The sequence below is a fragment of the Miniopterus natalensis genome, chromosome 2 (assembly GCF_054644295.1).
Source record: "Miniopterus natalensis isolate mMinNat1 chromosome 2, mMinNat1.hap1, whole genome shotgun sequence".
NCBI lineage: Eukaryota > Metazoa > Chordata > Mammalia > Chiroptera > Miniopteridae > Miniopterus > Miniopterus natalensis.
In genome coordinates this window covers 152,363,104-152,388,050 of record NC_142082.1, presented here as the reverse complement: position 1 = coordinate 152,388,050, position 24,947 = coordinate 152,363,104, and the positions used below count along the sequence as shown (strand labels likewise).

The 24,947-nt window shown below is 44.6% G+C and overlaps 1 protein-coding gene and 1 long non-coding RNA gene across 5 annotated transcripts in view; both read right to left on the bottom strand.

Moving 5' to 3' along the window:
* Positions 1-4,488: 4,488 nt before the first annotated feature.
* LOC107526611 (uncharacterized) lies at positions 4,489-6,453 on the bottom strand. Its single transcript, XR_001602203.2, has 3 exons — positions 5,683-6,453; positions 5,464-5,567; positions 4,489-5,372 (listed from the first exon to the last, which is right to left on the bottom strand). It is a non-coding gene; the product is annotated as an uncharacterized LOC107526611 (long non-coding RNA).
* Positions 6,454-13,223: 6,770 nt separating this feature from the next.
* DENND5B (DENN domain containing 5B) overlaps positions 13,224-24,947 on the bottom strand; it is a 153,878-nt gene continuing 142,154 nt past the window's right edge. For 3 of the 4 annotated variants that reach the window (XM_087814737.1, XM_087814734.1, XM_087814735.1), the window contains 4 exons: positions 21,838-21,920; positions 21,243-21,369; positions 19,507-19,669; positions 13,224-17,958 (listed from right to left, as the gene is read on the bottom strand). In XM_087814737.1, the coding sequence (XP_087670863.1) occupies positions 17,775-17,958; positions 19,507-19,669; positions 21,243-21,369; positions 21,838-21,920 (557 nt within the window). In that variant the 3' untranslated portion in view covers positions 13,224-17,774. The remainder of the gene's footprint in view (positions 17,959-19,506; positions 19,670-21,242; positions 21,370-21,837; positions 21,921-24,947) is intronic. The other variant, XM_087814736.1, reaches the window with a different exon arrangement.

Here is a 24,947-nt window from a genome sequence, read left to right as displayed (position 1 = left end):
ACTATGGTAATTTTTTACACTGTTGAGAAAAACTTGAAATGCTGAGATAATGGATTTTTTGTGGGCATAACAACTTCTATCATTAATTTCAATATCTAAAAGTATCCACATAACATGTTTGGCTCCTATCCTGATTATGCTTAAAGTCAGGCACTAACACACTGCAGACCATAAACGTGGCTGATTTGAAAAGGCCACTGAAATCCATGACTCCCTCTCCTACCCACTGTCTACTCGGGGCAGTGAAAAGACAGTTGGATGCACTTAAATTTTAAAGACAAGTGTCGCTGATCTGGAAGCTGAATGGTGTGTGTGGGTCGTCAGAGTCTGCCTCCCTGTGGGTCACGGCAGAGTGCGTGCAGTATGTCAGCCACTGAATTTCACGTGCTCTCAGCGACGTGGGCACTTTCCTTTTACCTGTGACGGGGCTGAAACAGAGGCAGAGACCTGAGTACAAATGGGAAAAACACCTTCCCACCTGGGAGTCAGTGCAGGTTCAGACACATCCACTCCTCAGGCATTTGAGCAGCTGGTTTCCAGAGCATTACCCCGGAACAGCCGAGGCAAGAGAGTCCGATTAAAAACCAATGAAGGAGTGGCCCCCTAACATCACCCCAACCATCTCCCACTCCATCCCCTGCACCCCTCCCCCACCCCCCAAAACTAATGTGCACTTTGTCAACATTTTAGACAGCAAAACCACCTTTTGTTTTATACATTTCCAAGGAAAAATTACAAGGATTGTTAAGGTCCATTTTTTTATTAAGAAAAAAGTTTTAACTTTTATTTATGTTTTTTTAAAAATTGATTTTAGAAAGAGAGGAAGGGAGAGGGAAAATATCTCCATAGGCACTCCCCTCAACCTTGGTGTGTGCCCTGACCCAGAGTCGAACCCTTCACCTTTCAGTGCACCGGACAACACTCTGATCAAATGAGCCACACCAGACAGGGTCAGGCCCTTTAAAAACACACAATAAGAAACACTTACTACTACTACATGCCGTGCATTTTCATATTTGTGGTTTGTTTATTTGAATCTCAGAACAATTGGGGAAACAGCTTATTTGCAGATCCAACCCAAGATGAGGCCTAGGATAGCCAGGTAACGCAGCCAGAGTCAAAAATCATAAATGGCAGAACTCAAATCTGAAAGCAGATCTCCGGCCCTCGCTACTTGTCCAGAGCACAGTTGATGGGCAACAGTGAGCAGCTGCAGGAGGAAGGGGAAACTGCCGAGCGCTGGAGCCGGGCGGCGAGGACTGAAGCACACACCGGACGGTGCAGTGAGATTCGGAAGCTTTTTTTCCCCTTAAACAGAGGTGTGTTCATACCCAGGCACGTCTCTCAAACATTCATTCATCCTACTTGGGCACAACAGACACGCTGGCAGATTGTGGCCGAGGGGGTGGGGGTGGGCCGGGTGGAGACTGGGGAAGCTGCCACCGTTGCAGTGTACAGTCGGCACAGGGTGACAGGAGGGCCACCAGGAGGACACAGCTGCCCTCCCTCTAGCAAAGCCCAGGGGAGCGAACTGGAGCCCAAGGACAGTGCTGTGAGCCGGTCCGGAGGGAGGGGCCCCTAGATACTCCAGGCACCTTGTTCAGATCTCAGGGTTAGGTCAGAGAGTGCGTGGCCTAGAGGTTGAGCCATCAGAAAATGAAAGCAGCAAGAAGCACTAGCACTTTTTTTTTTCCAGGAACTCACAACAGCGTTCCCCTTGAACACTTCCGTTGGCTGGAAAAAAGGGTGGAGGAACTGGGCAGTTTAAAGGCTCAGGCAGAAGGCTCAGTACTGGGGTGGCTCTGCCTCCCTCTTTCATTCAGAAAAGCCACAAAAGTGTAGCCTGAGGGTGTGTGAAAGGGACAGGAGTGGCTGCACCCGCCCTAACCTGAGCACAGGGCAGTGGACCCGAGGGGTGAGTGTGTGTGCATGCCTCGTGTGCACCTGTGTGCCAGGGTGTGTGCGTATCTGGGGAAGTGGGGGCTGGGCACTTGGCTCCCTCTGGCCTGAGCCTCTTCTGGGCTGCAGCTTTGCATTAGGGCGATCAATCCCCAGCGGACACTGTGGGTAGATAAAGGTGAGGCCAGAAGCAGAGCCGGGATTTAGTCTTGAGAAGGAAAATGGTCACTTTCTTTCCTCCCTTCCTTCCTTTCCCTACAGAGCCTACAATCTGGGCGCAGAGATATGGACAAATCCCTAATTACAAACTGAGGGCAAAGTTCTGGGGATGCAGAGGGGAGACCACTGGCTCGGGAACTCAGACGGGCACTGAATCTGGGGTGGGAGACGGGCAGGGGTCCAGAGGTGGTACTTGTTATCTATTTCTGTGTAACAAATGAACAAAAACATAGCTGCTTAAAACAACAAATGTTTATAATCTGCTCCTTTGCTTCAGGACCCCAGGTGTTGGCCTGGAGCGCACCTCCTCGGCTGAAGGTCGTCCGTCCCAGCTGCTGGCTCAGCCCGAGTCCAGCTTTCTCCCAGGGACGCCGGCAGGGCTCAGGTCCTCACAGGCCTCCCTCTGCTCCGGGTCACGGGGCAGTTCACACTGTGGCAGCTGGCTGACCACCGAGCAGGCGAGCGAGGGAGGGAGCCCCGAGAAAGAAGCCACGGTCTTCATGGAGCCTAATGTCAGGGTGACATCCCGTCACTTCTGTGATAATCTGGTCTTTGGAACCGCATCAGGAAACCCAGCCCACACGCAAGGGCACGGACACTAGGAGGCAGCAATCCCTGGGGCCCTCCCGGAGGCTGACTACCTTGGAGGCCAAGGAGTCAACCGGAGTCCTGGGAGGAGGGCGGGAGGGAGGAGGGGGAGGGCCGGGGCTGTGGGGATGCTTCAATTCAGTGACACCCAGCAGGGGGGTTCAGTAGGTAATGTGTGGGGAGAGGCCAGCAGGGCCCAGTAGGTATAAAACCTTGTAGCCCAGATTTGGGAAGGTGGACTTTATCTGGGAGGGATGGAGGGAGAAAGCTGGAGGCCAAAATTTAAGATTTGTATTGAGAAAAAATATAATGCTGTGGGGAGAATGGACTGGAGGGAGTCAGAGAGAAGGAGGGAGGCCATGGGGGGGGGGGTTGAACTAGGGCAGTGACTAAAGAGGCAACATTAAGTCGAGAGAAATGAAAGGCTAGGATCCATGAGATTTAAGGACTGACTGCCTACTGTCTGTCGTCCCCCTCTAGAATATGAGTTCAGTGAGGGCAGAGGTTTTTGGTTGGTAGCCTGGGGACCCCCAGTGCCTAGAACACCGGCTTTAAAAGAATGAATTGGTTACCCCCAGGTTACTGGCTTGAGAAACTTAGTAGAGCCATTTCTCTGAGATACGATACACAGAGGACCAATGTGGCCAGAGAAGGGAACCAAGGTTTGCCGCTCTGAAGCTGCCTTTTGGGATATTGATTTTAAGCTGTTTAGTAAGACAAGACTCAGAGGGGGCCTTAAACCCTCCCCCCTTTCCTGCTCAAGAGGTTCAGACAGAGAAACCTGCTTCAGAAAGGAGATCTTAGGATGTGGCCTCAGCCTAATTTAAGTGTGGTAAACAAGAGGGCCTCAGGCAGGTGCCTGTTGGCTTAGATATCCCCACCCCATTGTTTTTGAATTACCTAGAAAGGATTTCCCTGCCATGTGTGTTGCGGCTCTTCCTCAACTACCTGTGAATCGCCCATTCTCACTTCTGAAATCTAATAACCACTCCCCTTCCTCCTCTGTCCAAAAAACATCTTATATACCCGATGTTGTCTTTGGAATTTTCATGCCTACGTGAATTCACATGTATTAAACTCTGATTTTCTCCTGTCAATCTATCTCTGTTCATTTGATTGTTAGCTCAGCCAGAAGAACTTTGTAGGAGGAAAGTATTATTTTTTTTTAGCCCCCACACTAAAAACTTAAGATTTTTTAAAAAAGAATAGTTTATTGATTTTTAGAGAGAAAGATAGAGAAAGAAACACTGATGTGTGAGAGCGGAACATAGATGGGCTGCCTCCTGCATGCCCCACACGGGGGATCAGCTGAAACCTGGGCATGTGCCCTGATCAGGAACTGAACTGGCAACCGCCCCGTGCACAGGAAGACGCACAACCAACTGAGCCACACCGGCCAGAGCTATAAACAGTAAGATTTGAGAAATACTGAGTTTGAGATGCTTTGTGGGACATCCAACAGTAAATGTGGGGATCTGGAGAGCTTCCCAGAGAAGTAGTGAAGCACCCAGATGCCAACTGGGGAAGTGGATCATACGCCCAGGGTCAGGTTCCCTGAACAGCAGCAGTGCTTTGAAAGACAGTAAAAGAAGAAAGGCCAATTGTCATTCACAAAAGAAAGCCTGAAATATCCCGCCAGAGAGGAAAACCAGGAGTCATGGGAAACCAGAACACTGGGTAGTGAGAGCAACAGCATGACCTGGTAGGTGAGGACGGAGGAGCCCAGTGAGGGGAAGCCCATGGTGGGTGCGCCAGGAGGTAAAAAGGAATGTCTTCCAGAAATGCAAAACACTGTATAATATATTTTAGAAGTGACAACTGCCATTTCCAAACTTCGTTTAAAAACAAACAAAAATACATAAGCATTTAGACATCAGTTCCCCAAAGTTCGTTTTTGTAGCAGCAACTTAAGAATCATCTGGGAGGCTTTTCAAAATACCAGTTCCGGGTATGTCTGAGCCCTAAAAAAAATTAGTCTCCCAAGAGGGAGGCAGGGAAACTGTAATTTCTTAAAAAGTCACCAAGTGATTTTGAAGAGTGATGAGGTTTTGAAATCATTCACTGAAATCTCTAAGAACTACTGTTTCGAGTTTGACTTAAGTCCTTTTAGAAGAATTAAAGTGGCAGAAAATTCACAGGTTGCTGTGAGAAGCTGATTGTTCAATTTCAGGCTTTAGTAGGAAATTTACAGCGATCAAGAAAATAAACTCCCCCACAAAGTTTAAAAACAACAACTATAAAACACATCCCGTGTGTTTATTATCGAGAAACTGCTGATGACTGTAATTAGGACCATACATTTAGGTGAGCGTAAATGAGAGCTAGATCCGTAAATAAAGTTGTCTGTAAACATTTGTAAGTCGGTTATCCTCCTGGGTGAGGTCTGTGAAAGAGCCCAGTGGACATCTGAAGAGCGGGCGCCGTCCCTGGCCCTGCCTGGGTGAGAAGTCCTCTTTCTTTCCCAGCCAGGAAAAGGCCTGCATCGCACCTCGCCTCTGGGCAAACGCCAAGTCCACCTCCTCGCCCCTGGCTCGCAGCCTGAGCGGCACCGGCACCGCTGCCTCCGCTTCCTCACCCCTTTCCTTTGTCCCCGTCAGTTTCACTTTGATCCTCGAAAGCCCATGGAAAGGCCCTTCCACATCCGCGGGGACCCCTGGCCTTGTGAGCTGCGCACGGAACAGCGGCCTGTCCAGTACACAGTCCCCAGGGCCCCCCTCACCGTCCACGCGGGCAGCAGATCCCCCGGGACTGACTTACCTCTCATCTTCTGGAAATATCCTTCAAAGCTCACACTCAGCCCTCCTGCTTTCCCAGGACTCTAAGCTGAAATCGTTATCCCATTTCTGCCTTTTCTTGCTGTCCTTAAAGAACATTTAGTTGTCACCAGAGAAGGAAAACGAACATAGGAAAGCAAGTGAGCCCCAGCTCTCTTCCCTGGCTCAGGGGAAGCCTCTCTGGCAAGGCTCAGGTGTTTACCTCTTCGGGTGAAATCACCCCAAACACAGGTGCTCTTTGGTTTCGCCACCCGGGCAGAAGGGGCCGAGTTTCACTGGTCTCCTGCTCCCCACAGGAGCTCTCTGGGTTCCACAGGGTGTTTCTTCACAATTAGTTCAATCTCCATCTACTGCAAAGAGAGGCAAATAAGATATCATTTTTATTCTGTCAAAACGGCAAAAGACAAAATAAAAAAAAAGCCTGATAATACCCAGTTGGGGCCAGTGTGCTGGGAACGCTGGTTCGTTTTTGAACTGCTGGAGGGGTTCTGATTGAAGAGCCTTAAATGCGTGTGCAGCTTTCAATCCAGCAATCCCACGGCTAGGAAAATACCCTAAGGAAATAATCAAGAGATGCAGTCAAGGATTTCTGAAGGAAGGATATTCATTGCAAAGCCATAATTGAGGAAAACTAGAAGGGACTTCACATGCGTCCCGGGGGCTCGGCTCCCCAGTCCTGCAGCTCTAGGACAAAACGGGTGCAGCCAGCCGTGCAGGCCTCCAGGTGGCACAGATTCATTAAGCACCTACTCTGCATTAGGCACTTGGCCAGGAAAACAAAACAGGTAAGTTCCCAGCCCCCCTGGAAGAGGCACACACTAAATTTCATGACCTTGTGAAGCAATTTAAAAACTGTTCACATGGTGTTTTTTGGGGGAAGCAGGTTACACACTGTCACCCCCATCCTCTCATCCCCTGCCACAAACAGTAACCAAATCTGAGTAAATTCCCCTTCACGGGCCCTCCGAGGGCGACCTCTTCTTTCCTTTCCGAAAGCAGAGCCCAAGGCTGCGAGGTAACCTGATAACAGCGGAAAGAGCAGCAACATGGAAATCTTCCGATTGGTTTCTAGTTCCAGGAAGTTGCAGGACTTTGGGCAAATCACGTCACCTCTGAGACTGTTTCTAATCAGAATAATGAGAGGAGGGGCTGGACCAACCTTTCTGGTTCTCTGAGCCCAATAATTTTTGGCCGGGTGACAGGACCATCCTTAGACGCCGCCGGGGTCATAACCCGCGGCTCCAGGGAGGGGGAGGCCGAGCCCCTCGAGACCTGTGCATTCCTGTCCTGGGGGTTCCAGGACAGGAAAAAGGCGAGGGACCATCCGGATAGGAGGGGTAAAGTATCTGGAGACTGACAGGCCTGCGTGTCTTGGGGGGGTCAGCAAGTCCCGCAGGCTTGGTCCCAGGCCAGCTCCCTGGTCTCTTTTTCCGTCCCCTTCGCAGACTCCAGGCCCGCAGCTGGCTCTGCGAAGCAGGCAACCTCCTTCCTGTGAGTTGTTATTTAATATTAATAAAGAACAGCTAATGAATATTGGGTGCTTCTAGGTGCAAAACATTGTGTAAGCAATTAACAGGTACTCACAACAAAAGTATGAGGTCCATCCTGCTGTTTCCATTCTTAATGCAAAGCGGAGGCCTCAGGAGGCCACAGAGGTTATAGGAAGTCACACGGCCAGTCGCCGGGCCCAGCCATCTTCTTTCCCTGAAAGGGCTGAGGGACAGTCACATTTTCCCCCTCTCCTGCTGCAGAAGCCTCCCGGGTTCTCAAGGTAGTAAGCGTTTGTTGGTTACCAGCTGGGAGACTGACATAAATAACTCACAAGCAGGCAGGTTAGCATGGTTGCGGGAGTTTATAAATGGCCTCAGAATCTACCGGAGCCCCCTGCTTCCACTTAGAAACCCCTTCCTCCTCCTCCCGGGCCTACCCCCGCCCCCTGCGGGGTCCTTCCCTGTGCGGGTAGGTTCTGAAAATGCAGCCAGGAAGGGACAGTAGGTCCAAGAGGGAGAGAGCAGTTTGCACCTCCGAAGAGCCCAGTTTGGACCCTGACTCTTGCTGTAAAGGTCTGCTCACGGAGTTTCCTGTGTGACCTGTTGAGATTTGTTGGTCAGAAACGATAAGGAGTCTTTGACATTTAATGTCCATTTAATTCAGGAATCCAAAAAGTCGGTTTAGTGGCAGGGTTGTGTGAGCTCCCAGACATTGGGCATTAGAGTTGGTGTGTTTGTGCATAGGTGCGTTTTTCTGGGGAGAGCGTTCGTAGCTTTTCTTGGATTCTCAAAGGGGCTGACAGCTGCCCAAAGGTGCAGAACTTCAAGTGACCAGTGCTGCTAAGGGCAGACAATGGTGCAGATCCTGTGGGAGGGGCAGAGGGAGGGGAAAGAAGAAATGACTCAACTTACAGGGAGGTGGGGGTGGGAGCGAAGACTTGCAGGGAAGACTTCACAAAGAGGCAGGCCTTTGGGGGCGTGGGGTGTGAAGGGGGAGAGCTAACATTTCTTGTGCTCTTACTGTGTGTCAGGCTTGTCCTAGACTAAAATGTCTGAGGATTAGTTAATTCTTATAACAACCCTACGAGGTAAGTAAGATTATTATTCTGGCTTTGTAGATTCATTCATTTAGTAAATATGTATTGATACATATTACTATGTTCCAAGCACTGTTTCCAGAGCTGGGGATACAGCAGTTAACAAAATAAAATATTCCTCCTTTCTTGGGGAGACAGATGGGCAGCCGGGTTCACAGAGAGTTAAGTGATGAAGAAGGGTCCTCAGCTAGTAGGCAGGAGAGATTTGAACCCGGCACTATATAGCACCAGAAGCTGTTTTTCTTTTAAAAATTTATTTATTTTTAATTATATTTTTATTGATTTCAGAGAGAGGAAGGGAGAGGGAGAGAGAGATAGAAACATCAATGATGAGAGAGTCATTGATCGGCTGCCTCCTGCACACCCCGGACTGGGGATCAAGCCCGAAACCAGGGCATGTGCCTCAACTGGGAATCAAACCTCAATCTCCTGGGTCATAGGTCAATGCTCAACCACTGAGCCATGCTGTTTTTTTCTTTTGTTTAAAGGAATGGATAATGACTTTAAACAATTGAAAACCGAACATTTCTGTGGAACAAAAAAACACCAAAAATTGAAAGTGAGAAATATTTACATTGGATAGAGCAGACAAATAGCTTAAAGAATGTTTTCAAACTTCAAATCAAAAGATGCACATCAAAGATAAGAACTGGGCAACGATTACTAAAATAATTCAGAAGAGAGAATATGAGTGATCACTAATGTTGATACTGGCTTTCTGAGTTATCATCAGAGCAATCTGTTTATTGCTTGCACATTAAGAAGGGTCATTACCTTGATGGAGCTTTAGCAGCTTATCAGAGTGCAAAGGGCCAAGTGTGGGTACTTACTGAGGTTTTGAAGACAGGTGTAAGGCAGGTTTTTCAATGGGGAAGGGGGGTTGGGTGAGGATTGGGCAGGATCATAATGTAAGTTTAGGATTAATGGACACAGCCAGAAAAGGATTTTAAGAGGAGTTGTTAAAGAGTCCTAATAGCATGCCACGTGGAAATCTAGGAAGTAAAATGCAAGTTGGCTTTCTTGGAAGGAGTGTATAACTGTGGCTGCAGTTGAGTGTTTTGAAGGGGTTCAGAACAAGTCTCCCCAGAAAATGACACTTTGGCATGTGGACTATTTTGAGCTAAAAAGATAACCAAAGCCCCAAAAGACTGAGGAAGAGCTTATTACCTCCCCTTTAACTACCGAAAAGAATTTAGATAGCTAGCCTAGCCCAGGAAGGAAACTATTACCAGAGGTAACTACAAAGAGGAGGGGTTAGGAATGGTGGGTGGGCCCGGGGGGAACTAGGCAGGACCTGGAGATCAAAGTCTTCTTTCTGTCCCCCATTTGTGTCCCACTGTTCTCCCTTCGTGGCATGGCAAATGTGTTTATCAAACGTTTGCTCTTCCCATCTCCCTGTGAATTGTCTTCCTTCCCTTTGAAGCCCTAGACACCTACCCCCTTCTTAGCTCAGAATGGCATATAAGCTTTTTTTTGTCACACTGATTGACTATGGGTCTCATATTCTTATGGGGCCCCTGTGTGTATATCATTAATTTGTTTTTCTCCTGTTAATCTGTTGTACATGAATTTGATTATTAGACCAAAGAACCTAGAAGAGAAGAAAAAATTTTTCTCCCCAACTGTTTGTTTATACTAGGCATTTCATCACTGATCCATGAACACTGTATACCTGACATAAAGCAATTTGCTGAGTCTTTTTCCTAAGACATGATTAAATGTTAGAATTTGTCAAAAAAAATTTGCATCAATTGAGATGAGCATCTAATTTACTTTCATTTTTTGTCTGCAAATGTGGTAATTATATTGGTTGGTTTTTTAATGTTAAACCAATAAATTTTGCATTGCTTGATAAACCCCAATTAGTCATATCATTTGTATCACAGAATTTGAATTGATAACATATTGTTAAGAATTTTTATATTTATGTTCTTCGCGTGCTTGGAAAGAATTGTGCTCTGCTGTTGTTGGACAGAGTATTTCAGGATCAACTAGGTCAAGTTGATTGATTGGGTTGTTCAGGTCCTCTATCTACTGATTTCCTGTCTATCAATTATTGAGAAAGCGGTGCTGAAATATCCTATTGTAACTGAGAATCTATTTCTCATTGATTCCATCGATTTTTGTTTCATGTAGTTTGAAGCGCTGCTATTTTTGAATAGCATGTGAGAAATCTAGGGAATGCTTTAGGGCATTTAAGAGCCCAAGTTACACAAGTGATGAATAGGTAAATAACAGACCTCGGGGTTATGTTGTATCGGAGTATAGGGAACATCTGGCCCACATGCTAGCTCTAACTAGAGAGATTTATTTTTGGGCACTGCAGCCCAGAGATTAATTGCCCCATCTAGGTTATGGCATCTATTTTAATCAAAGTATAGCGCAGTCGGGATAAAGAATCAAAAGAATTATCAAATATATTACGCTGAATCATATGGAACTGTTGACATTAGCCTTTGACTCACAAAAATGCTAATTTCTGACAAAGCAAGGATGTTTGTTCATTACAGTATTGTTCAGAGTAGTGAAACATCAGGAGCTATCTAGATGTTTTCTCATCATAGCATTGTTCAGAACAGTGAAAATATCTAAATGTCAAAGAGTAAATCATGCCACATCCATATTGTGGAATTAAAATTGTTTGGCGAGATTATTTGATGACTCACTCCCTTGTGTCCGCATCTAGTTTTAAGACAATAAATTTCATCTCTAAATGCTGGCAACTCCCAGGTTTATATCTGAAGTACAATTGCTCACAAAATCCCGATTCAGACATTTCAATTCCCTGTTCACTATTTCCACTTGGATATCTAATCAATATCTGAAATTTAACATCCAAAACTGAACTCCTGACCTGTCTTCAAAGCCTGTTCGCCCCGCATCCTTACTCATCACCATGAATGGAAACTCTAGCTTCAGCCTTCCAGTTGCTCAGGCCCAAACCCTTGGAGTCATTCCTGATCCCCTTTCACTCGTCCCTCGCCTTCAATCCATCAGGAAATCTCTGGCTTTCACTTCAACTGTACCCAGAACCCACCTTTCGCCACCTTTATTGCTACCACTGTGGTCTTCTTTCCCTGAGACTGCAAAAGCCTCCTAACCTTAACTGCAGTGAATCAAGATTTTCAATTAAAGTCAGTATTTTAAAAGGAAGTGATGAAAACTGTATACACCAAATGAACATGGCAGCCTGCTCTAAACCACTGCCTCAAAGCTTGGACACATTTGCTCTATGTTATCATCTTTCCCGCCTGCATTTCCCCACTCCCCTCCTCCTTTTCCTCCTCCACGAAAATATAAGGAACTCAACTGTTGGGCAATTATTAAATTGATTGCCTCCCAGCTCCCAATCTACCCATTTGCCTGCTCTGCAACACAGAGCAAGATCCTCTTGTAGACATTTCTCCTTTGCCAGCTGGCACAACTGTCAGTAGGATGCACTGGAGAGACACTGGAGGGGTTTTCTTTTCCTGGCCCAGCTCGGCTCCCCTCTGCAGGCTGCAGCAGTGTGCAGTGCCTAGCTCTTGTGCTACTCAGCAGCTAACCTCATGCTGCACCCCCGTGGGTGGCTCTGCAGTGGATTTTACTGGTATAGCGTCTCTATGGATTTCTTCCCTAGCACCCTTCCAGTGGCTTCCTGGCAAGTATGGCACCTCCCCTTGGATGCTTCTCTAGCACCTGAGGGCAGATTCCAAACAAGTGCCCAGCGCAGCATCTCTTAACTGCTTTGCCATCCAGTGGGCCATGGTTGTCACTGCTTTAATAAAGCTGGTTCTCAGCCTGAGGGGGAGGGAACTCTTCTGTTTGTCTTGCCTCAGCCCTAGGGTTAGCAGCTGCTCCCCATATATGCTGTTGTTGTATTCTTTAGTGTTTTTATCACTTATTAGCAAATCCTCCATTATTCCAATCTATTGTTATAGTTTGTGATGACTATGTGTCAACTTGGCTGGGCCATGGCGCTCAGATATTTGGTCAAACATTATTCTGGATGCTTCTGTAAAGGGTTTTTTTTTCTTTTAATGAGATTAACATTTATATTGGGGGACTTTGGGTAAAGCAGATTACCCTCCATAATGTGGGTGGGCCTCACCCAATCAGTTGAAGTCTTTAATAAAACAAATACTGAGGTCCTTTGAGCAAGAAGAAATTCTGCCAGCAGATTCCCTTTGGACTTGAACTGCATCTCTTCCCTGGGTCTCTGGCCTGCCTACCATTTAGATTTTGGATTACTAAGCCTCCACAATCGCTTGAGCCAATTCCTTAAAAAATAGATCTCTATATTTATAACATATCCTATTGGTTCTGTTTCTCTGGAGAACTCTAATATACAGTTCTTTCCATTAGAGTACTCTTGTTCAGAATGCTTTGGTTTCTGTCTCTTGATTGGACCCTGAGAAGTACACCATTAGTCTCCCCTGAACTCCCAAATCCGTATGTGCAACTGCCTACTCAGCATTTGTTTCTGGAACTAACAGGCATCCCAAACTTATGTCAAAAGGTCTTGATGTCCCTCCTGCAAACTTATTTCTCCTACACTTTTTTCCAATCTCAGTTAAAGGCAATTTCATTTTTAGTGAGACTTTCCCTATCTAACACTTATAATTGCAGTCCAGCTCTAAGCAGCTCCAACCATACCTTCAATCCCTCTTCATTGTCCATTATATGTATTACTTGTCATGCTTATTGTGTAACTCCTCCATTAGAATATATATTCCATGAGAGCAGGTATTTGGTGTATTTGCATGTTTAAACTGCTGTATGCCCATAATCTAAAGCAATGCTTAACATGTAGTAGATAATCAATGAACCTTTGCCTTCTATTTTTACTATGGACTATAATGCTAATTACTTTTGAGTGTTTTAAGAAATCCTTCATTTTCCCAAGTTTATAAATACATTCTATACTTACTGATAAAAGTTTTATTTTGCCTTTTAAATTAGGTTAAACCACTAAGAATTGATTTTTTTCTGTATGATGTGAGGTAAGCCTCCCCCCCCCCCCCCCATATATATTTACCCCTTCTGGATAACCAGTTGCCTGGCAGGCTGTGTTTTCACTACAGAATGGTCTTGGTTTTATCTCTCTACCTTCTGAATTCACTTGCTTTGTTAAATAGTCAGTATTAAGATTCTATAATAATGAAGCAAAAACAAAGTATCAACCCCACAGTTTTATTTGTAAAGAACAAAGCATGAAAAGTCATATTTAAATGTACTCCAAAACCTGAAAAACCCACGTCAGTTTCTCTGATATGTATGCTAAAGTGCTTGATATCACAATACTCTTCAAATTTTATATTATGTTCAGATGAGAAAAAAAAATCCAGTTCTGATGCATTTTAACAATACAAAGAAAAACAATATAATTTAAATGCAGAAATGCTCATTTGTTAAAAACACACACAGGGTACATTTATACATGGTTCAAGTGTAACATGGAGGATTTTTTCTATATGTTGAACACCTTCAGTTGATTGACAACAGGAACTCCTTACCAATGCTTCTCTGTCAAGATTTGGTGTTTGGAATAAAGACTAGCCACACACAATACATTCAGGTAATTGAATCAAGCATCATTCCCTCCCATATAACCCAAGGATACCCTGGATTCCTTCAAATGAGAGTTTAGTTTGCAAAGGAGGAGACATCCTTTGATAATATTTTCCACTCTGGTATTAATTGCTCAATGTGATACCTTTCTGGAGCCAATTTTTATTTTGTCCTTGAGAGAACGACCAGTTCTAAAGATTTGAAAGGGTGAGGTTCTCCTTAGTTTCTTTTGATCACACTCCATCAATGTCCTCTTCAAAAAGCTTGGAAATCAGTTTCATTCAAAAGATTTATAAGTGTATTTTAATAGGAATAAGGGGTCTAACAGCTTATTATTTGTTTCTGTCTCCTTTTAAGCTAAATGGTAATATAATAAATACTTACATAAAAATAGGGACTTCAAAAGACATGGATGACTTGGAAACAGGATTCACTTTATAAAAGCAGAGAGGAGCTGAAGACTCCATTTGCAATCAATGAAGGTGTGTTAATACTGAAATATAAATAGCGAAGGTTCAGATTGTCCTTTCAGCATGGTGAAAAGATCGACTAATTTCTGTAAACCTCACAGAGAAAATACTCACAGTTCTCAACATAAAAATCTTCTGAAAAATCACAATTCTTAGCAGAAAGAGATTTCATTATTAAGAGCTACACTCTCAGTGCTGTCAAATAAATATTTCCCTGGGGATCTGAGGTCCTTGTCTGTTGCCTCATGTTTCACAATATCTAGAGGTGTCAACATATACTACACACAAACTGTTACGTATAGTTTCTACCCCTTTCACTTACATCTACATACAACAGTGATTTATTGCCAAAAAAGGAAACAGCAATTCAGTATTACTCCTCTATCATTCATACAGTGTGACAGAAGTCCATTAAAATGATTTCTTTAAAAGCCATGTTAAAGTAAATACCGCAGGGTTACAAAAGGTACAAAAGTCTCTGAAGCATTTAAAATAAATTTTTGAGGGAAACTGCAAACTTTTGCAAGTTCTAGGTTACTTCTATCAAATTCTTGCCCCCAGTGGAAAGAGGATGGGAAGGGCCGGGAGGCCTTATTGTTTTTCTTGGTGGCCTGTTTCCAACGACCGAGAACCCACTTTATACCTCTGGATACTGTGCCTCAGTCATTTTAAGGTGCTAATGAGCCCCGACAGGGCACAGCTGTAGGGTCTCACATATAATACCAACATTGGTGTAATGCTACTGGATCACAAAGGTTGGGATTAGGAGTTTCGGGACACTTAAAAAAACACTTGAAAACAATGTTTCAAGAGACAATATTTTTCGAAATTTAATTTTACAACAATTTCTTTTTAAGCCACTGTTATGAAAAAATACTAATTATGGTTCCAGACATGAATTTTAATTTAAGGAAGAAAAAAAAATCAATTACAAAATAATTTTTATTTATTTTAACTTTGAGGTGTGATTATAAAGCAATATGCCAATTTAAAAAATAAATGTAACAGAAAAGGTACCTCTCTAAATAGATATGGTCCTTGCAAAAGTCAGCTTTGGAGGCTATGTACATTTATTCTGAGGATTCTGCTATTGTCCTGCTCAAAACAATTTGGTACTGGATCAGAGACTGTTACAAGCCACATAAGAACTAAATCTTGTTTCTTTAGAATTATGTTTCTTACGGGACTCAAACTCTGCTCGAGCCCCCTTTTTATTCATCAACCTGGATCCTATGGGCTGTCGGCCTTTCGAGCTGCTCATAGAGGCCCCCACGTGTTTGGAGTGCTGGCTGTACCACTAGACTAAGATAAATGGGCTCCCGAGGTGACTGCTTTAAAGGGCCTAGTATTGTAGAGGGTGTGTATCTCTCTTTTGAAATTGGTCATTTCACGGTGGCAGTCACACTGCATGAAGTGGGATAAAACTTAAGGTACAACTCCTTTTGGGCATTGCCCTTTGAAATAATGGTTTTAGTCACAGACCCCAGACCCAATTTTCTCCATTTTTACAACTTGTGAACAATTTGTTAAAATGAATACTAATCCTCATAAATGATTCTTAGACATGAATATTAGTCCTTATTTCCTATCTGTATAGATGAATGCATAAAGATCCAAGGGTGGAAAGACTTAAGATGAGTGCCCTGGAGGTCAGTGTCATGCAGCCTGGTGGAATAAAAAAACGTGAATTCTAGACCCTGGGATGTCGCTGACCAGCTGTGGGAGTATGTAATCTCTTTAATCCTTGAGTGTTCCATCTATGAGATGAGAAGCTGGACAAGATGACTCAATCTAAGCTAAGCCGTCTCCCTGGCTGCCCAGAGTGCGTCAGAGGCAGGGCCTCATGGAGAAGGTACTGAGAACCAGCCCCTGGACTGCGTCAGTCTGTGGTTTCTGATCACTGAAACACAGTAAGAGCGTGGTGTCAAGCAGGTGGAGGACATCTCCCACTGAAGAATGTCCATGACCCTGAAAAGCCACACCACAGACACACTTTAGCCTCAGCAAACAAATCTCTAGTCCCCAGGTCACCCAGAACCACCTTATTAACCCCTTCCCATGGGTTTCTAAATTCTTCAACCCCCCTTCCCTCCTTAAGAACTAAGTCACATATCAAAGGGGGTGTGCCTGGGCTGCCTGGCTGAAGACAGTGTCTGATAAAGGGAGTGGGGCGCTTGTTTCATCTGAAGGCGTTAGTCTTCCTCCAGGAGATAAGGGGATGACACTGTTGGCTGCAGCCCAGGACCCTCAAATCGCACAAGGGTCCTGAGAGGCCATGGCTCTGCGTCTCAGCCACAACTGGGAATAAAACTGGAGCTCTGCCGAGCAGTTTCACTAACAATGTGCAAATGCCTAATTAGAGCTACAGGGCCTACTCTATGGTGAAGACTTCAGGTGACTAGCTAACACCACGTTTATTTAACTTCCTTATAAAATACTGAACTGGAGAGTCACAACATTTGGTCTTTCAAAACTGCTGCCTCTTGTTTTGCTTGCATTTTGCGTCTGTGCTGCGCTGGCTTTTACCGTCTCTGGGCCAGTTGTTTCACGTTATCACTCCATTCTTACAAAGGAACAGAAAGCTTACTCTGAAACACCCAGAAAGGGTTCATTCTTTCTCCCTCTTTCTGTTATTTGCATTATCTTGGTCAACAAATACTTTCACAAAAACATTCCAAGCTACACCAAGCTCTCCTCCTTCTCAGACATTCCTTCCATTTCCTGAGAGGGGGCTGGGCACGGGGAGGGGAGGGGGCGATGGGAACCAAACAAAGCCGGCTTTCGGTGATCCCTCAGAGGTAAGAGACCACTGCAGGGTTCAGATGGCCAAATAAAAAGCACAGGATCAAACTGCTGTTTGCAGTTGTTATGACTGTGACATCTGCCCAGAGTACCTCAAATAACAAGAATAAAAATGCCAAGAATGAAGTTAGTCTAGGCTAATCTTTCCAAAGAGTAAAGAGGCTATAATCCCACCATTTAACACACTTCTTGGGGCTTTGTGTGCTCTCTTCCCAGTTAAGCCAAGCTCCTGGGGTTCGGTGTTTAAAGTATTTGAATTATATCTTCATCTTGTGCAGAGAGAAAAAACTTCCCAAAAGAATGGAAAAGTGACTCAATTCATATGTATGAAACCATTTGCAACTTAAAAGAGACAAGTACAGGCTGCCCTGTACAGTAGGCAGAGCTGTTCGCATTCACAACACAGAGGGTCAGACACCAGGAAGGATGGGCCATGACACAACAATGCCTCTGGGCTCCTGTGTGATACCTGGAGGGGAAAAAGCTCAACTGGGTTGTACGGTATTTACATGTGTACTGGCTTCTTCCTGACTAGCACCACTCCTCCCCCAATTCCCAGTGCTTTTAAGCTACTTATTTTAAATCACAGGAATATTCAATCTAAGAAAAGTATCTTATTAGAGTAATATAATTTTTTAAAGAAGATAGCGTATTTACACACATCTAACACATGAAAATACTCTATTTTATACTAAATTCCTGGTTCAAATGAACTACAATACAGCATTTTGCCTTGTCTGCAGCATGAGGATTGTTCAAATCAGGGCATAAGGTGCATTGCCCCTGCAGTGACTCACTACCTCGTCAGACAAGTCCACATCGGTCCCGTGGACAAGGAAGGTTCGGGAGCAAGGGGTCTGGACTGAGAATTTCTAGCTGATTGGGTTACACATCCACTCCTTTGATGAGAGAGCCTTCTAAGACGATGGTGAAGTCCTGGATGGTCTGCAGAATGCGGATGAGGGAGTTGACGGTCATGCGGTCCCGCAGGAGGGCGCTCTCTTCATACATTCGGGTAATGGCAGGACACTCGGCTAACAGTGGAATCCACTGTGGGAGCAGGCGATCCCTACAGGCCCAAACAGAAACAAGCACTGAGCTTGGCTCATCTCGCTGTAGAACAAGGCACACACTGGAGCTTTCGACGGGGAAGTGTGTGGCTGGATGGTACAAAATCTAGCCAAGCTCCGAGGTCAGCAGAGAGGAAACCAAAGTCAAGAAGCTGGATATTTACTGGTTAAAAAGCTACAGTAACGAAACACTGTAAGCGGACGGGAAAACCCATCAGATTCTTAAAGCAGGCCAGGACAAGTTGGCCATGAGGATTTCCACACATTAAGGAAATTCTCTCTTCTGATTTTACCACCTTTTAAAAAAGAGGCAGAATGTAATTTTGTGTTTCTCTTTTACAGATGTGTTACTTAGACACCTGTGGAAAGGCATGCCAAAGTATACTGACCTTCTGGGAAGAAAGACTACATTAAATAGTAGGGACTGTTTTTTTGTTTTTTAATTTATACACATAAGAAGGTAAGGAACAAAATCAAAGCAGAACATTAAGTAGATTTTATAAACAAAACGAGAGGTTGCACTAGCCTAATAAATCGGAACGGTAAAGAGATTAAAGGAGATAAGGATCATGTTTAAAAGGAACTTTAAAAGCTCAGCTGAAATTGGGCCCCTTTATTAAGAAGAAATTCAGAACTTGGTTCTATAAACCAGTTATTTCAGGAGTACGAAATCTCAGGCTTCTGTGTTTCCTAATTAAACTCAACATTAATCATCTGTCACTAAGTACCCTAAGACATCTTAACTGAGCATCTCCCAATATGCCTTTCATGACAAGGACAGCTGCAGGAAACCATCTTGCACCTCTCCTTGGGCCTTTAAGGGTTTAGAAGAAAACAAACATTGCACACAAAAAACTTCTGAAGGCCTGTGTGTTTCATTTCTTACAATTCTGAGAGCTGTTTTAAAATTAAACTATACAGCTCCTATGTGTCATTTTCAAGAAATAAAGGGGTAGGAAATTGTCTTAAGGAGAAGACTATATAGTAAGAATCCGCAATGTTATTAAATTTAATATGGTGGTGTAGATACACTATACAAGCTCTCCATAGTAGATATAAATGGGTGTATGCATCAGTGTGTCTAATTATCTACTAATCTACCTGTTACCTATTTCCCTATCTTTGGAACCAGTAGAGTGTAATGGTTGAGAGCCTGGGCTCTAGAGTGAGACTGGGTGTGAAACTTGACTTTGCCTCTTTCTAGCTGTGTGACCTTGGGAAAATTTCTTAACTCATCTGTGCTTCATCTGTTTTCTAGTTTCTAATCTATTCAATGGGGATACTGGTTGCTACTTCAAGTACCCCAAGGTGGTGGTGAACAATAGAAAGATTTGATGAGATAACATATGTAAAGTATACTTAGCATAGTGCTTTATTCAACACATAGCAAGTACCCAATAAACAGTAGTCTCATAATGAAACTTAGAATGAAGGAAACATACAGGAGAGCTTTGGAAGGGGCACGATCTGGTTTAACCCTTTGTAGACTTTTGTTCAACATGTAACAAAGACAGGAAAAGTCAAGAACTGGAAAGTCAAGTTCATACCGTGTTCCAAGGCAGACTAAAATCTGGAATTTGCCATCCTTCCCAATGTTCCTGGGTGCAGTATTAATAGCATTGACATAGTGGCAGAAGGTTTTGCAGGATGATTTCTGAATAAGAACATCATCTTCATTGTCAGTGGTTTCAAAATAAGTAACCGCTCTCTCTGGGGAAGGAAGTCAGAATCACATTGTAATACACATCAGCACTTCATAACAGAAAGACTGATCCCTAGGTTTCTTCTGGAAACACTAAGGATGCTCTGCAGTACAGCCAGTCAGAAACCAAAATCATTGCTTCACCAGTGGTTTCACAATTCCAGGGGCCCACGTTTCATGGTGGAATAATATGCTCCCGGGAGTTCACTGCCTAATCTAGACTACATTCTAGAAGGCTGGAAAGTTTACTCTTGCAGTAGCTTTACAAAATGGAAATTGGCAAAAAGAAGAAAAATAAAAATAGACTCCTCTGTTAAGACTGCAACCTTCTAGGAGTAAGCAGCAAAGACATGGTAGCCACCAGGATGGTAGCCCCTGTCCCAGCTACAGAATGGCAGGCTAATACTCTGCAACACAATTCTGAAATGTAACTGCATCAGTAAATCTGAGAAGGAGGTATATGTACACATATCAGAAGCAGGAGCAATATTCTAGGCATTCTAGAAGGAAAAAATATCACTCCTGGGGGCCTCATCTGTCAACCTTCCTTTCTTTGTCCAAAAATTCTCAATTAGATGAAATCAACTACTTCATCTAGGCCTTATTTACAAAACACAAATGATTGATCACCCCTTTAAATAAACTGGGAATTCTAGAAGGACTGCATACCAAAATGAAGCTGACAAAGTTCAGCGAGCCAGGGCAGCACATGCCTAGGGAGCTTTCTGATGATGAGAATGTCCTCTATCTGTAAGGTCCAAGTGGTAGCTACAGCCGTGCTGGGCCATTAAGGAAGTGAATTTTAAATTTAAATGAAGCCCATTTAAATTTAAATGGCCACCTGTGGCTAGTGGCTACCATAATGGACAGCACAGAGCTAGAGTCATCCTTTTAAAACAGGTCACTCCTTATGTCCAAACCTTCCAAATAACTTCTGATTTCATTCCGAATAAAGACCAAAGTCCTTCCAATGGCGTGGAAGGCCCTTCACAACCAGTCTTTTGCAGTAAATACCCCTCTCCCTCTATATCCTTTCTCTCCCCCTCACTCTGCTCAGCCCCACTGATCTCCCATGGAAAGGCCCTGGCCCTTCTCTCAGCCTGAGCACCCTCCTCCCAGACATTCACAGGGCTCACTTCCTCACTTCCTCAAAGTCTTTGTTCAAATGTCACCTTGTCAACAAAGCCTATAACCACCCCATTTCCTCTTACCTTGTTCTACTTCTTCCAGATCAATGATTATCTTCTAACATACTAGATGAATTGCATACCTGTTATGTTTTTGTGTATTACTTGTTTCCCTGCCCCCACCAGAAGTTTATCAACCACAGAAATTTTGTGTTTTGTTAGTTATATTTTGATGTATATTTTAAGCATCTAGAATAGTGCTTGGAATATGGTGGGTACTATAAATATTTGTTGACTGAGTGAAAAGCAAGGACAGTACTTATTTGATATATATATATATATATTTAAAAACATACTCCCCTTATCACTAACCCTTCTTTTCCCAATTCCCAGATCTTTGAGTTTTCTAAGATGCATTTCAATGACCTTATAACATCCACCTGCTCTAATTTACCTATGAAGTCCCAGATGAAGACGTTCTTGTGAAAGATGCGGGCAGATTTGAATCCATGGTGGAAAACCTGTTCAAGGGCTGCAACCAGGCCGTTCTCTCCGCACAGCAACACCGTGAGGCTTCCTCTCTGTGGAACACAACACACAGGGCCAAAGAATGACCTGCTGTGTCTATGTTTAAGAAACACACCAGAGAGACAAGTGTTGCGGGTAGCTACGAAGCATGTTTTTGCAGCTATTAGAAAGCTAAGTGAAAATTACAGCACCCTGTATTGCCTTATGTATCATGTATAAAAGCGGCTTTTATTATTATTTTTTAATCCTTACTTGAGGATATTTTTCCCCCACTGCTTTTCAGAGAGAGTGGAAAGGGTAGAGAAACATCGATGTGAGACACATCGATTGGCTGCCTCCCGCACGTACCCCAACTGGGGCCAGGGATAAAGCCTGCAACTGAGGTACATGCCCTTGGTTGGAACTGAACCTGGGAGGGACCCTTCAGTCAGCGGGCCGACGCTCTAACCACTGAGGCAAACCGGCTAGGGCTAAAAGCGGCTTTTAAATCCTATTATATTACATTTCATAGCTCATCATACCTCTTTTTCAGGTTTGTGAAAATGCTTCACAATGTTGTTCACAGCTTCTCCAATTCCTTCCTGGATCTGCCCAGCATTGGGTTCTGAAATATAATACAGAGGGGCTGAATTCTCATGTGAGGGAAATACACCAAAGTCCTGTGAGACATCAACTGTGTCCACCTAGGCAGGAAACACTTCACCAGCGCAGGCCGGCTTTGCTGGGGGCTCCGTGAAACTTGCCTTGGGCCAGTCTGGCCAAGTAAGAGGCACCTTGGCACAATGGAAAAGAATCCGAGGGAGAAACAAGGTGGTGGCGTAGGTAGCAGCTGCACCCGCCGCCTCCCGCAACCACATCAAAATTACAACTAAAATACAGAACCACCATCACGCAGAGCCTCCTGAAATCCAGCTGAACAGAAGCCCTACAAGGAGGGAACTGAAGGAGCAATGAGACCGGTAGGAGGGGCAGGGATGTGCACCTGGTGCCACGGTTTAAACCCAAGAGGGAATCTCGACGGTGGATGTTTCCAGGAGGAGTGAGGGGTCCCAGTCTCACATTAGGCCCTCAGCCCAGGGATCCAGGGCCAGGAAGAGAAGTTCCCACAACTTCGGGCTGTGAAACCAGCGGGGACTGTCGCTGAGGGTCACGGAGGCTGCGGGAGCCCCCGCAGCTCCTCTTAAGGGCCGGCGCACAGACTCACTCAGACGCTCCCTCTGAGCCCAGCGCCGGGCAGCAGCTTGAAAGGACCTGGGACATTTGGGAACGAACTAACCTGCCTGAAATCCAGGCAAGAGGTGGAGGGGCGGCTTCCTCCTAGGCAGAAGAGCTGGCAGAGGCCACTGCTCCTTTGGCCAGTCTAACCCCGAACAGAACTGGCAGGCAGGTGCCATATTTGAATCACCAGCACCTGACCCACACCTTTGGCCCCGCCCCGTGATTCCCGGGGGCCCCGCCCCTCCCCACCTGCAGGCTCATCCAGGCCATTTCCAGGGGCTTTTCTGTGCAAGTGGCTTCTTGAGCCTCATGCTTAGGACTTTCCTAAAATCTCTCAAACAAGCAGCAGCTGCCCCATATGGCTTGATAAGTGGCCCCAGGCCTGGCACTAGCGGCAGTCTACACTGGCTCATAGCTTGGCCTCTCCTGGACACCTCCAAGCCCAGCACAAGCAGCAGCCAACTACGGTTTGCTGTGTAGCTCATGCTGGGTGGCCCTGGGCAAGGCACTGGCACAGGCTGACTTTGCCCCTCCCTGGAGGCCCCCGAGACAGTGCACCTGGTGGTCAGACTTGACCACGATGGATTACAACCCTACCACATCCACAAGTGACACACTCAAGGGGTGCACTTGGTGAACACCAAAGCCCCACTGAAGTAAATCCTGATCCATTGGGGTGTCTCCAGCACAGCAGCTCTTTGGCTGTAGCTGCAGCTGGTCCTCACAGCTGATTGGTCTGGGAGTCAATTCCTCCCAGTGACGCCAACAGCAACCAAGGATCAACTAGAACAGGACAGTGCACACAGCCCACACAGGGGAGCACCTAGAAGGCCCAGCTCAGGTGACTGGGGAGGCTGAGCCACTGGACCCTACAGGATACCTACTACACAAAGCCACTCTACAAATTCCAGGAGACATAGCAGCTCTGCCTAATACACAGAAACAATCACTTGGAAGCAGCCAAAATGTGGGGGCAAAGAAACATGTCCCAAAGGAAAGAACAGAAGAAATCTCTAGAAAAGGAACTAAATGAAATAGATCCAAGCAAGCTAACAGATACAGAGTTCAGAATTTTGGTTATAAGAATGCTCAACCATATTAGTAAGACTATTATGAAAACAAGTGAGACCATAGATGAACTAATAAAATACCTATCAGAAATGAAGGCTACACAAACTGAAACGAAGAATAATTTACAGGGAATCAACAGGAGAGTAGAGGATGCTGAGAATCAAATCAGCAATCTGGAACATGAGGAAACAAAAAGCACCCAACCAGAAGGGCAAAAAGAAAAAAGAATCCAGAAATATGAAGATAGTGTAAGGAGTCTCTGGGACAACTTCAAGTGGCCCAACATTCATATTATTGGCTGACAGAAGAAGAGAGCAAGAAATTGAAAACCTACTTGAAAAAATAATGACAGAAAACTTCCTCTACCTGGGGAAAGAAATAGATTTACAAGTCCAGGAAGCACAGAGAGTCCCAAACAACAGGAACCCAAAGAGGCCCACAGCAAGACACATCATAATTAAAATGCCAAAGGTTAAAGACAAAGAGAGAATCTTAAAAGCAGCAAGAGAAAAGCAATTAGTCACCTACAAGGGAGCACCCATACAACTGTCAGCTGATTTCTCAACAGAAACGTTGCAGGCTAGAAGAGAGTGGCAAGAAATATTCGAAGTGATGAAAAACATGGAACTACAACCAAGATGACTGTACCCAGCAAAGCTATCATTTAGAACTGAAGGTCATATAAAGAGCTTCTCAGACAAGGAAAAGCTAAAGGAGTTCATCACCACCAGACCAGTACTATGTGAAATGTTGAAGGGTCTTCTTTAAGAAAAAGCTAATGAATAAAAGAATCCGACAAACTAAGTGGATCCAGAGACATTGACGCATGCAACAGACAATCATATTTCAGAGGGAAGAGGGAAGGGGGGTGGAGGGTGGGAAGAAATTAACCAAAGAAGTTATACGTATATGTGCATAACCCATGGACATGGACAATGATGGGTGAAGGCCTGGGGAGGGGGTGGGAGGGAGGTGGAGGGGGTCAATTGGGGAGAAAAAAATGGGACACCTGTAGTGCTTTCAACAATAAAGACAAATTAAAAAAATAAATAAAATTTAAAAAAAAACTTGTACCAACTATGTACCAGGTACTGTTCTAGGTACTTGGGATAAAACAGTAAATAAAACAGATTAAAAATTAAAAATAAAATAAAAAAGAATCCGAGACCCCTAGAGTCAAATCCCAGCCTTACCACATGTAATAACCTTGGTCCAATGGCTAACCTTGGTCAAATGTCTGAGTTTGAGTTCCCTCAATCTAAAAGGGAAAATACATAAAATGCACATCTCCTACATGGGTTACTGGGAAAATTGAATGAACTATTAGGTGTAAATCACCCGG